Consider the following 12,175-nt stretch of genomic DNA (forward strand, 5'->3'; position numbering starts at 1 on the left):
TTAAGAAGTTACATGCCCGAGCTGAAGCCAAACATCAAGAGGTGAAACTAAGAGAAAGAGAGATGCACCATGAAATGGATATGAAAAGGATATCCCTTGATTCTGCTTCCTTTTCAGGGTCCTCTAGGTCTTTCTAGTCCCAAGTGCCCTCACCTGCCCAAAGAAGCAGCGAGTATGTATGAACCTAAACTTGATGTGTTGGATTGGCGGGGTACGTTTGAATACACCTATGGTCTTCAAGGAATCAGTGGGAATGATTTAATTCCATGGCTCATGTCTAGGCTCCCCCTGAATGGCCCTGATGCTCTAATTGAGTTGGGTGCCATTGAGAGAAAGGTTGAGTCAGTGAAACTGGCATTAATAGCCAGATATGGGAAAACTCCCTCCCAGTGCCTTAAGAGGTTTAGGACCCTCAAATAGACTGATGGCACCCCTTGGGCTACCTGGGTATGTGAATGTTTGAAAAACTTAGATGGTTGGGTTAAGGGTTACAGAGTGACCTCCCTTGAAGGAATGAGGAATCTTTTTTTTGTTAGAATCCGATGCCTGCTCTCCTGAGCTGAGACAGCATTTGGCTGACTCATGAGATTGATGCCAAAAGGTTAGCAGAGGCTGCTGACTTGTGGGTAGCCAACAGGGCCACTCACAAGGACTCTGGGGCAGGGGAAAGAGAATTCTAATTCAAACCATCCAGAAGAGGGCCACAAACATAGTAAGGGTAAATTCCATGGGAAACCTGGTAAGTCTAGTGAACCCTCTGGTGCCAAACCAGAGAGGTCAACATAAACCCCCATTCTAGAGAGAGAACATAAGGGAAATGCTTTGTATGTGGGTCTGTAGATCATGCGAAAGGGGATCCCAGATAAAAGGGTAAACCTTCAGGGGTCCACACTGCCTCCTTAGCCTTCATCCCTGATGGAGAAGCTCAAATGGCAAGTGCACACTTTCAATTACTGGCTGAAGACCCCATTGGAGTTCAAGCGAGTGTTTCTTTAGTGTCCCTGGGTCAACAGAATGTGGATGTGTACAATTCCATACCAGATAACACAAAAGAATATTATAAGGACGGTGTTCTTGTAAATGGTCAGGCGACCCCTGACCCCAGAGACACTGGGGCAGGCATTACAGCATTACAGCGGTTGATGAAAGTTTTTTCAAACCCAAGTATGTGGCCAAGGCCCCCAAATGTCCCACTAAACTCGCAGGAGGCCCTATCCAAATGGTTCCTGTTCTGCCAGCTCTCATCCCGTGCAATAATATGACTGTTAGAATACCTGTCAGTGTACAGAATGAAGTGCCAGGGAGAGTCCGGTTGGGAAATTATTTGAAAACTTTGAGTTGTAGGTAGCACCCCCAGGCCTCCCAGCAAAAGGTTGCAGGGGCAAGATTGGCCAGAGAGGCAACCTTGAGAGACGCTCAGTGGGTGGTTGAGGATATTTCCTAATACCTCCAGTACACAGGAAGGCCACACTTCTATTACAAGGAAAAAGAAAGACAAAAGAGAAATCTAAAGTCTCTGGGAGAAAGAAAGGTCTTAAACCTAAACCTGTTCACAGGACACCCCAGTGACCCCTTCCCCCCCATCTGAGTGGGAGGACCAACCAAACAGAGATAGCTACTGGTGACACTGTGCTGGAAGAAAACCTTCCCTGCGTTGGAGATCTGGATCCTAGAGACAATCCTGAGCTGCAGATTTTACTTGCAGAAGGTGGACCCCCTAGGGCAGACTTCAGCAGAGGTCAAAGAGAGTGTCCTTCTCTAGAAGGTCTGCACCAGCAGACAGCTTCCCCGCTGGAAGGGCAAGAGCCAGGGAATCATAGGCTTTACTGGGAGGATGGCCTCCTCTACAGTGAACCTACTGAGTCTACCCCAGGGGACTACAGGAGACTGGTAGTGCCCCAGGAGGTGAGACAGATGTTCTTACAGTTACCACATGAGATTCCTCTGCCTGGCCACTTGAGTTTCAAGAGGACCAAAGAGAAGTTATCTCTGTACTTCTACTGGTCCAAGATGGGGGCTGATGTAGAGAAAATCTGTAAGAGCTGCCACACCTGTCAGACTTCTGGCAAGAGTGGAGCCAAGAATGTGGCACCTTTAGTGCCCCTCCCTGTAGTGGGAGTCCCTTTTGAGATGGTGGGGATTGACATTGTTGGTCCCCTAAACCCTGCAACTTCTTCAGGTAACCGATTTATATTGGTTGTGGTAGACCATGCTACAAGGTATCCTGAAGCGATACCTATGAGAACTGTTACTGCTCAGGCAGTGGCTAAGGCCCTCCTTGGTATCTTTACCAGGGTAGGTTTTCCTAAGGAGGTCATCTCTGACAGGGGGTCGAATGTTATGTCCCACTACATGCAGACCATGTGGAAAAAACTGTGGAGTGACATACAAGTTCCCAACAGCCTACCATCCCCTGACAAATGGGTTGGTGGAGATGTTTAACAGAACTATGAAGAGCAGGATGGGTGCTTTAGAGGAACCCTTTAGAAGAAAGCAGGTCCTTCTACTGCCATGCCTTCTCTTTCCTTATAGGGAAGTCCCTCAAGCAGGGGTTGGGTTCAGCCCTTTGAAGTTTTCTATGGTCATCCAGTCAAATACCCTTTGACCCTGATCAAGGAAGGATTGGAAAGTGCTCCTTCCCTACAGCCAGTGAGAGTCACTGACTATGTGTTAGGCCCCAGGAGGAGGATGGCACTCATGATGACAGAAACTTCAGATAACCTGAAAGCAGGTCAGGCTCGGTTCTGGTCAAACATTGGCATGACCAGAAGACCAACATGGTGGAGTTTACTCCAGACCAGCTTGTTTTGGTTATGGTACCTACAAGGCAGAGGGCCTTACAGGACAAACGGATTGGACCCTTCAAGATTGTGGGTAAACTTGGAGAGGTCAATTATTTTGTGGACTTGGGCAATCCCAAGGAGGCCAATAGGGTCTATCACACTAACCGTCTGAAGGCTTATGTTTCCAGTCAAGAACTAGGAGCTTTGCTTCTAGCCTCTGATCAAGAGGAGGAGGAGAGGGAGCCTCTCCCTAATCTCCTCGGGGCACAACCCTCAGGGTTCTCTTCAGATTTGACTCTGCAACAACAGGAGGAGGGCAAGGGTCTGTGAAATCAGTTTCCCTCCCAGTTATCACTGACACCAGGCTTGACCCCTTGGGGCCAGCATGATATTCTCACTGGTGACAGTCTCCCTGTCAAAAGCAGGGGTTACAGAATGTCTATCATGTAAGATCCCACATAAAGGAAGATGTCAAGAAGATGCTTGATCTCTGGGTTATTGGGCCATCTACAGGTCCATGGGCTAGTCCAGTTGTACTAGTGCCAAAAGCAGTTGCGATTCTGTGTGGACTATAGAGCTCTTAATGCAGTCACCACGACTGATGTCCATCCTTTACCCAGGGCAGATGAGCTCGTGGATAAACTTGGTTCAGCCAAGTTCCTCAGTATATTTGACCTGACCTCAGGCTATTGGCAAATAGCTCTCACAGACCATGCCAAGGGGAAAACTGCAGTTTCCACCCCACGAGGCCTCTACCAGGTTAACGTTATGCCTTTTGGACTAACAAATGCACCTGCTACATTCCAAAGGATGGTGAATCAAGTTCTAAATGGGTTAGAGGACTTCTGCATGGCATACTTGGATGACATTGCAGTGTTCAGCCCCACTTGAGAAAAGCATCTTCACCACCTAGGATATGTTTTGCAGGCTCTGGAACAGGCCCATCTAAGCATAAAGGCTAGTAAATGTCAAATTGGTCAGAGTAAAGTGTTCTACCTTGGACAAGAGGTAGGAGGTTAAATAAGGCCATTGCCTAGCAAAAAGTACAAGCTGTACAAGACTGTACAAGACTGGGCCACCCCTACTATTCAGACCCAACTGAGAGCCTTTCCATGTCTCACTGGGTACTAAAGGAACTTCATAGAGAACTATGGGACCATAGCTTCTCGCTTGAATGTGATCTCCTCACCCAAATTCTCCAAGAAGGTCAGGTGGAATGTGGAGTGCACTAAGGCTTGTGAAGGACTGAAGAAAGCCCTTTCTCAAGCTCCTGTCTTGAGAGCTCCTGACTACAACCAATCCGTCATTGCACAGACAGATGCTTCTAACACAGGGATAGGTGCAGTTATGAGTCAACTGGATGAGAAAGGCAGGGAAGACCCTATCTGCTTCATCAGTAGGAAACTGTTGGACCGTGAGACAAGGTGGGCAACTATTGACCGTGAGTGTTTTGCCATTGTGTGGTCTCTGAAGAAGTTTAGGCCATACTTGTATGGTTCTACTTTTGATATTCAGATAGACCACCAACCCTTGAAATGGGTAATGCAGATGAAGGGGGGAGAATCCTAAATTGCTGAGATGGTCAATCAGCCTCCAAGGGTTTGATTTCACCATAGAACACAGGTCCCTGCTGATGGTCTCTCCAAAAAGTAGGACCAACTGGATTAGGAGATTCATCCAGGAGTGGATTAAATCCTCCTGTCCCTTAGTCACGGGGGGGGGGGGGAGAGATGGGCAAGTGTTGGGGAGAATTCTCATTTCTGTGCTAATTCCCTTCAAACGTAGAGATCCCCAGCTCTTTTGCTGGAATTTAGAACTTTAAAATTTTAACCCTGGAGTGAGCGAGACCTTTTTCTCACTCCCTCACATGTTTTGATCTGATTTGGATTATGGGTTTCCTTTGTTTTTGGAGTCCGACAAACTCCATAAGCATCTGCTTTTTGTTGGTGACACACAGCACCTTCAGTGCAGTGTCAGAGAAATCCTTTAGATTTCTCTTAAGGTTTAAATACCTTTTCTTGTGTTAACTACTGTTCCGAAGAATAGTAAAGTGAAATTGACGTTACTTAACTTTTCTCTTTGTAGGTCCAGCACACCCCATCTTATGTGGAGTGCTGGGGGGTTACTTACTAGTACCTTTTCCTACTTACTCATGTAAAAAAATGTATGTTACCCTCACTACTTAATGGCTGATGGCAGTGGTTTAATTTTCCTACCATTGTGCTTTTCTACCGCAGGTTGAATCCTCAGCTGCAGTATAGCACCCATGGGTGACCATTTTGTCCAAAGGGCCCCGGTCCTCTTTTTTTGCCATTTTCTGTTTGTGAGGTCTTTCTTGGGTTTTACTCTGCGCTCAAAACCAGATGAGTCCTTTGTTCGTTTTTTCTTTGGCGGCTTGAGCACTGAAACCCGCCTCTGGCTCCAGTGTGTCTGGAAGGGCAGGAAGTGAGGGAGGTTCCCGAAACTCCCCTGTCCTTTGTCTTTAGGAATGCCTGAATGCACCCCGTCCTGATCGGCTGGCACAGCCACCCTGCTGTTTGTGTGACTCATGTCCTATGTGGTGAAGTACGTAGATTAATGTGTGGTATCATTAAGTGACAGATTGATTGATATGAACACTAATGAGCTATTGACATACAACAAATTATGTAAGTAGCGGAACCAGGGAAGCTATAACCATCCATGGAGAAGCTACGTGTCATTTTCATTTCTGTGATTTTACTTCAGTCGATGCCACAAGTACATGTACGTTAGAACAGGAAATATAAATGCACATCTTTAATTTTCGCGCATTATTCCTGAATCCCCTTCATGTTAGAGTCTGTGTTTGAAGGCAGGGCAGGCAGCAGGCCGTGGTAATTGGATATGCTGTAAATTTTGCATTGGGTACAATTCAAAATTATATTAATTCAAAGATTGATAAAGCGCAATAATAGGACGTACACAAATACCTGCATTTAAGATATTCTATGGTAACCTATGCAACCATAACTCGTGCCCCCAGATGCACTGCTCAGACCAACACCCATGCCAAAGATGACATCACACATGGCATCATCAATGACATCACTCATTTCTAACAATCTAGACAAAGCCCTGGCACATGGGTGTGTTTAGGGTATTGCTACCAATATATGATGGGTGTAGGTCAGCCTCTCATGAATAGTTCATGTACCACAAAATGTACTTATTCAAACAGACACTGTGTGGATAATATAGCAATCTAACAATCCATGAATATAGGCAATGGGTCTAGCATGGACTAGACAAGTAGAGTAGATCCAGATCTGGTGGATTAGAAGTCCAAGCCTATCAGGACCTTGAGTGACGTTACACTTGGAGCCAAGGGCCGAGTATACAGGAATTACTAGACACGTGGGTGGATAATATAGCAATCTAACAATCCATGAATATAGGCAATGGCTCCAGCATGGACGAGTAGAGTAGATCCAGATCTGGTGGATTAGAAGCCTAAGCCTATTAGGACCTTGAGTGACATTACACTTGGAGCCAAGGGCTGAGTATACAGGAATTACTAGACACGTGGGTGGATAATATAGCAATCTAACAATCCATGAATATAGGCAATGGATCCAGCATGGACTAGACGAGTAGATCCAGATCTGGTGGATTAGGAGTCCAAGCCTATCAGGACCTTGAGTGACGTTACACTTGGAGCCAAGGGCCGAGTATACAAGAATTACTAGACACGTGGGTGGATAATATAGCAATCTAACAATCCATGAATATAACCAATGGCTCCAGCATGGACGAGTAGAGTAGATCCAGATCTGGTGGATTAGAAGCCTAAGCCTATTAGGACCTTGAGTGACGTTACACTTGGAGCCAAGGGCCGAGTATACAGGAATTACTAGACACGTGGGTGGATAATACAGCAATCTAACAATCCATGAATATAGGCAATGGCTCCAGCATGGACTAGACGAGTAGATCCAGATCTGGTGGATTAGAAGTCCAATCCTATCAGGACCTTGAGTGACGTTACATTTGCAGCCAAGGGCTGAGTATACAAGAGTTACTAGACACGTGGGTGGATAATACAGCAATCTAACAATCCATGGATATAGGCAATGGGTCCAGCATGATATGATATGATGTGGCATTTAGAACGCGCCTGTCCACAAGTGTTTCTAGGCGCGACAAGACAAGGAGGGGGAAACAAGTGAGGGCAAATTGCCTTGTGTCATTCAGATCGCGCAAGTGCGGGGAAGAGAGATGGGGAGAAGTGCCAGGGGGAGGGGAAGGGGGGAGTGCAGTTAACTCAAGTGCAGCCAGCGTGTGGCTCATAAGTGCAGGGAGAAGGGACTGTAGGGTTGCAGATACAGACCCTTAAGTGCCGGGGAGCACGGAGGCAGTGCGAGGGCAACAGGACATGCAGGAGCCTGGGCCAGAGTTCAGAGGGTGACTAGGTGACCAGTGCGCGGAGCAGTCAGGTGCATCAGCAGGGGAGAGGAAGAGAGAAAGCGGAAGCGAAAAGGAAGGTCTTGAGTTGCTTCCGGAACCAGAGGTGGTTCTGCTCAAGTTTGAGAGAGGCAGGGAGGCTGTTCCAGAGGGAGGCCCCAGCCGAAGAGATAGATCTGCCCCCAACTCTCTGCATGGACTAGATGAGTAGAGTAGATCCAGATCTGGTGGATTAGAAGTCCAAGCCTATCAGGACCTTGAGTGACGTTACACTTGGAGCCAAGGGCTAAGTATACAGGGATTACTAGACACGTGGGTGGATGCACACAGACAGGTAACATCTAGCAAGTGGGAAACCAATACTACAGCCAGCGAATTAATCTAAGATTAGTGTCAGTCATCACACAAATAAAAGATACAAACTGTATTATCTGTCTGGGTCCTGTTATTGTTCCATGTATGTGCACCATGTGCTCAGGCCAAACCCCAAGGAAATTAACTTTGGAACATGCTGCAAGGTGAAGGCTTACATATAAAGCACTTTCAAAGTAGGATTGTCATGCTTCAATGCGGTATATCCAGGTAATGCTTTAACTGCTTACTATGTGATGTCATCAGTGATGCCATTTGTGATGTCATCTTTGATGTTCTGGGTGTTATTCTGAGCAGTGCATGGTAGGGGTGCGAGTTATGGTTGCATAGCTTACGAGAACTGGTGAATTTCTTTGACTTTCCGATTTTGCGCTGTAACCATAACGTCCCTTTAACGTTGTTTTTCTGAATTTCAAAGATTTTTATGGGAGCAACTAAACCATAACGTCCCTTTAACGTTTCTTTCACTGCATATATCACGCAGACTGTTCATGAGATAAACTGGAGAAGATGCAAGGAGTAAGTGAAGACAGTAAGATAAGGCGGTAAAAGGAGCAAAGAGAAAAATTATCCAAGTTTTGTGCAAATGTTTAGAGAAGGGGAGATGGTCAGAGGTAAGTGAGAGTAGTTAGTAAAAGTATCTCAGAAAATAAAATAATAATTTGATAGTTGCCAAGAGTCAATAAATAGTGAGACATAAGTACAATGCAAACATAGAAAGGAACATATCATTGCACACATGAATGTGTATGTAGTTAGCGCAGCTGTCTAACAGGATTAAATAAAACAAATATAGAGCTGAAGACGATGTGGTTTGAAAAGAGGTCACCAAGAGAGAGAACAGCAAAAAGAAAACTAAAAAACAGTTTTGAAATAAATACTAAGATGTGCTAAAACCTACCAATAGATGTAAATAAACCCTTCCTAAATGTGCCACTAGGGGTCAGTGTTGTCTGGGGAATGGAAGACTAGCAGTTACCGAGAAATCCCAGATCATGCACATTAAAAGGGGGAAAAACCAGGTGGGGGTCACAATAGAAGTCTAAATCAATTCATTAACAAAAGACCCCACTGTGCCTCCCAGCCCCTCTCCTCCTGTGTAGACCACAAGTGAAATCTGCCAAGCCACAGGAGCCGCTCGAACGAGGCACCCGCCAAAACCCTTACCCCCCCCGCACTAAAAAATATATATTACATGACCTCCATCAAAATAACAGTGTCCCTCCCTTTCAGATACAGCACAGTAACCCCAGCCCCTCTGGCCCACCCAAACAGAGGATAGTGCCCAAGCCCCCTCCCTCATCACCGCCCCCACTTAAAAGAGGCAAAAGTACCCGCACTTCTTAAATATCCCAGGACAGCGCCCGAACGCGCGAATCAAGTAACCCCCCCCCCCCCTTTATAAGAACTGCAGTTTCACCTCCCCCACCCCGTAGAAGTAAACTGACAGGTGAGCCCCCCTACAACGGACACTACAACGACGAGCAGTGCCCCCCCCCGCCCCCAATAAAGACGAGCCACTGTTCCCACCCCATTATACACCGCTAGTGAGGGCCCCAATCTCTCCCCACAGACACGGCCCCACCCCCACAGACACAGCCCCCCTTACCTGCAGCCCCCATGCCCCACCCCCAGACACAGCCCCCTTATCTGCAGCCCCCATGCCCCACCCCCACAGACACAGCCCCCCTTACCTGCAGCCCCCATGCCCCACCCCCAGACACAGCCCCCTTACCTGCAGCCCCCATGCCCCACCCCCACAGACGCAGCCCCCTTACCTGCAGCCCCCATGCCCCACCCCCACAGACGCAGCCCCCTTACCTGCAGCCCCCATGCCCCACCCCCACAGACGCAGCCCCCTTACCTGCAGCCCCCATGCCCCACCCCCACAGACGCAGCCCCCTTACCTGCAGCCCCCATGCCCCACCCCCACAGACGCAGCCCCCTTACCTGCAGCCCCCATGCCCCACCCCCACAGACGCAGCCCCCTTACCTGCAGCCCCCATGCCCCACCCCCACAGACACAGCCCCCCACCCCCACAGACACAACCCCCTCTTACCTGCTGCCGGGCTCCGCTGCTGTCAGTCCCCTCCTGCCCCCGGGAGGATCCGCAGCCCCCCCTCGGGGCTCCATGTACTGAAGAAGGGCCGCAGGGTGCGGGGGAAGGAGGCCCCCGGGAAGGTGAAGAGCAGAGCCCGGTCCTCAGCATCGTAGACCGAGAGCCTGCCCGCCTCATAGTCCAGGAAGAGGCCCAGGACCCCGGGGGGAGCGCGGGGGGTCAGGGGGGTGCGAGGGGAGGTGAGAGCCTTGTATTGACCATCCCAGAGCCCCACTGCCCAGAATCCTCCCTCAGGTGATAGTAGGAGCGGCCCCTTCCTGGGCACAGACTCATCACACACCCCCAGGGCCCAGCCCTGGCTGCCCCCCACCTCCACCTCCCAGTAATGCCTCCCGGAGCTCAGCCCCTCCCTCCCCAGGACACTGGGGTATATAGTGAATCTCTGGGGGGTGTCGGGCAGGTTCTGGTCTCGGGGTCCCCATCTCACACTTCTCCCGTCCCTGGACACGATGAGCCGGGGATGAGCGGTGCCAGGATCCAGAGTCACCTCACCTGCAAGAGAGAAGCCCGGCTCAGAAACCAGCCAATCACAGGGCGCCAACAGCCTGTCAATCACACCCACAGCGAGAGCTCACCCAATCACAGCCTCCTGTCATCAGACACCCGCAGACCCCGCCCACAGCCCAGGGGGAATGCGGCTGTTCCTCGATTCTTCAATGAAACCCCAAGTGACCCCCAAGTTCCAGAGATAACGGGGAGAGCTCCCCCCCTCCCCACAATTCTCCTCACTTCCTCTTCCTCATTCTCCACCTCCATCAGTCACCTTCTTCTCAGGCCCCAGCGGGGTCTTCGAGTCGGCAAGGAATGGGGGGAGCCAGGGGGTGCGATGGAAACGAAGAAACAGAGAAAAGAACGCAAGAGACAGCCAGAGGAGAGAGCGAGACAGGAAAGGAGAGGGACACAGAAGAGACAGGCAGAGAGGAGAGAGAGGGACACAGAAGAGACAGGCAGAGAGGAGAGAGAGGGACACAGAAGAGACAGGCAGAGAGGAGAGAGGCGGGTACAAGAGATCTGCAGAGAAAAGGGAGAGGAGAGGCGAGACAGCAGAGAAGAGAAGCAGAGAGGAGAGTGGGAGGGAGAGGGACATAGAAGAGAGGCAGGCAGGGAAGAGAGAGAGGGACACAGAAGAGACAAGCAGAGGGAGGGACACAGAAGAGACAGGCAGAGAGGGACACAGAAGAGAGGCAGGCAGGGAAGAGAGGGACACAGAAGAGACAGGCAGAGAGGAGAGAGAGGGACACAGAAGAGACAGCCGGAGAGGAGAGAGAGGGACACAGAAGAGACACGCAGAGAGGAGAGAGAGAGGGACACAGAAGAGACAGGCAGAGAGGAGAGAGAGAGGCGGGTACAAGAGATCTGCAGGGAAAAGAGGGAGAGACGAGACAGCAGAGAAGAGACACTGACAGAACGGAGAGACAGACAGTAGAGAGACTCAGAAAGGTAGACTGAAAAACAAGCAGAGAGGAGACCGACTATGAATGTCGGATAGAAATAAAGAAATATTGCAGATTAAAGACAGAAAAGAGAGAGCAATAGCGATAGAGAGACACGAGACGGGAACCGCCGAAGATGCAGAGAGAGCGGAACATGGAGGAAAGGATGAGTGGAAGAGAGACACGTGAAGAGGAAGAGAGCAACATGGACATGATGGGAAACAGAGAGAGGAAGAGAGGAGAGACAGTGAAGGGGAGAGAGAGGTGGTGGAACAGAGAGAGGCACTTATAATCCCTGTCACATTATTCAGAGAGAGTCCCCCACCTCGCAGGCAGCCTCGTGATACAACAGAGTGAACTGGAAAATCCCCCAAAATCCCCAAACCCCCTTCTCTTCTGACATCTTTACACACCCCACTCCCGGCAAGAGAGTGACCTGCAGCTCTGCCGAGCAAAGGAAGTGAAGGGGTGAAGAGAGAGCACAGAGACAGCCAAGAAAGAGACATGTAGTGACGGGAGATCAGAGACAGCGACAGACAAAGACTGGGAGAAAAAGACAGAGCAGGGCAGGCAGAGGTGAAAGAGGGGGAGACCGAGCAGAGATGCGCGAGAGAAACAATAGGAAAGACAGAGAGACAGACTAACACAGACAAACAGGGAAGATGGAGACAGACTAACCCAGAATAACAACAGAAAAGAGAGACAGACTAACACAGAGAAACAACAGGAAAGAGACAGACTAGCACAGAGAACCAACAGGAGAGAGACAGACTAACACAGAGAAACAACAGGAAAGAGAGAAAAGATGGAGAGAAGGTTGAGTGGGAGAGGAAGACAGAGTGGCCAGAGAGTGGGGGGAATGAAAGGGAGATAGGGGGATAATAGGAAAAGGCAGAGAAAAAGACATGCAGAGAGGAAATAGAGGAGCCGGTGATCAATAGGCAGACAGCAAGGGAGATAGAAATCCCAGCAGGGGGGATAGAGGGAAGGAGACAGAACACTAAAGAGGAGGGAGGGAAATGAAGAAATAAAGGTAGGACTGTCA

The 12,175-nt window shown here is 49.3% G+C and overlaps 1 protein-coding gene across 1 annotated transcript in view; it reads right to left on the reverse strand.

Annotated features, from left to right (window-relative positions):
- LOC138521880 (E3 ubiquitin-protein ligase TRIM39-like) overlaps positions 1–12,175 on the reverse strand; it is a 164,650-nt gene that overhangs the window by 69,321 nt on the left and 83,154 nt on the right. Inside the window, exon 8 of the mRNA XM_069635042.1 lies at positions 9,638–10,189. Coding sequence (XP_069491143.1) covers positions 9,660–10,189 — 530 coding nt within the window. The 3' untranslated portion in view covers positions 9,638–9,659. The remainder of the gene's footprint in view (positions 1–9,637; positions 10,190–12,175) is intronic.

Source organism: Ambystoma mexicanum, chromosome 13 (genome assembly GCF_040938575.1).
Source record: "Ambystoma mexicanum isolate Mex_15411 chromosome 13, UKY_AmexF1_1, whole genome shotgun sequence".
In the NCBI taxonomy this organism is placed as follows: Eukaryota; Metazoa; Chordata; class Amphibia; order Caudata; family Ambystomatidae; genus Ambystoma; species Ambystoma mexicanum.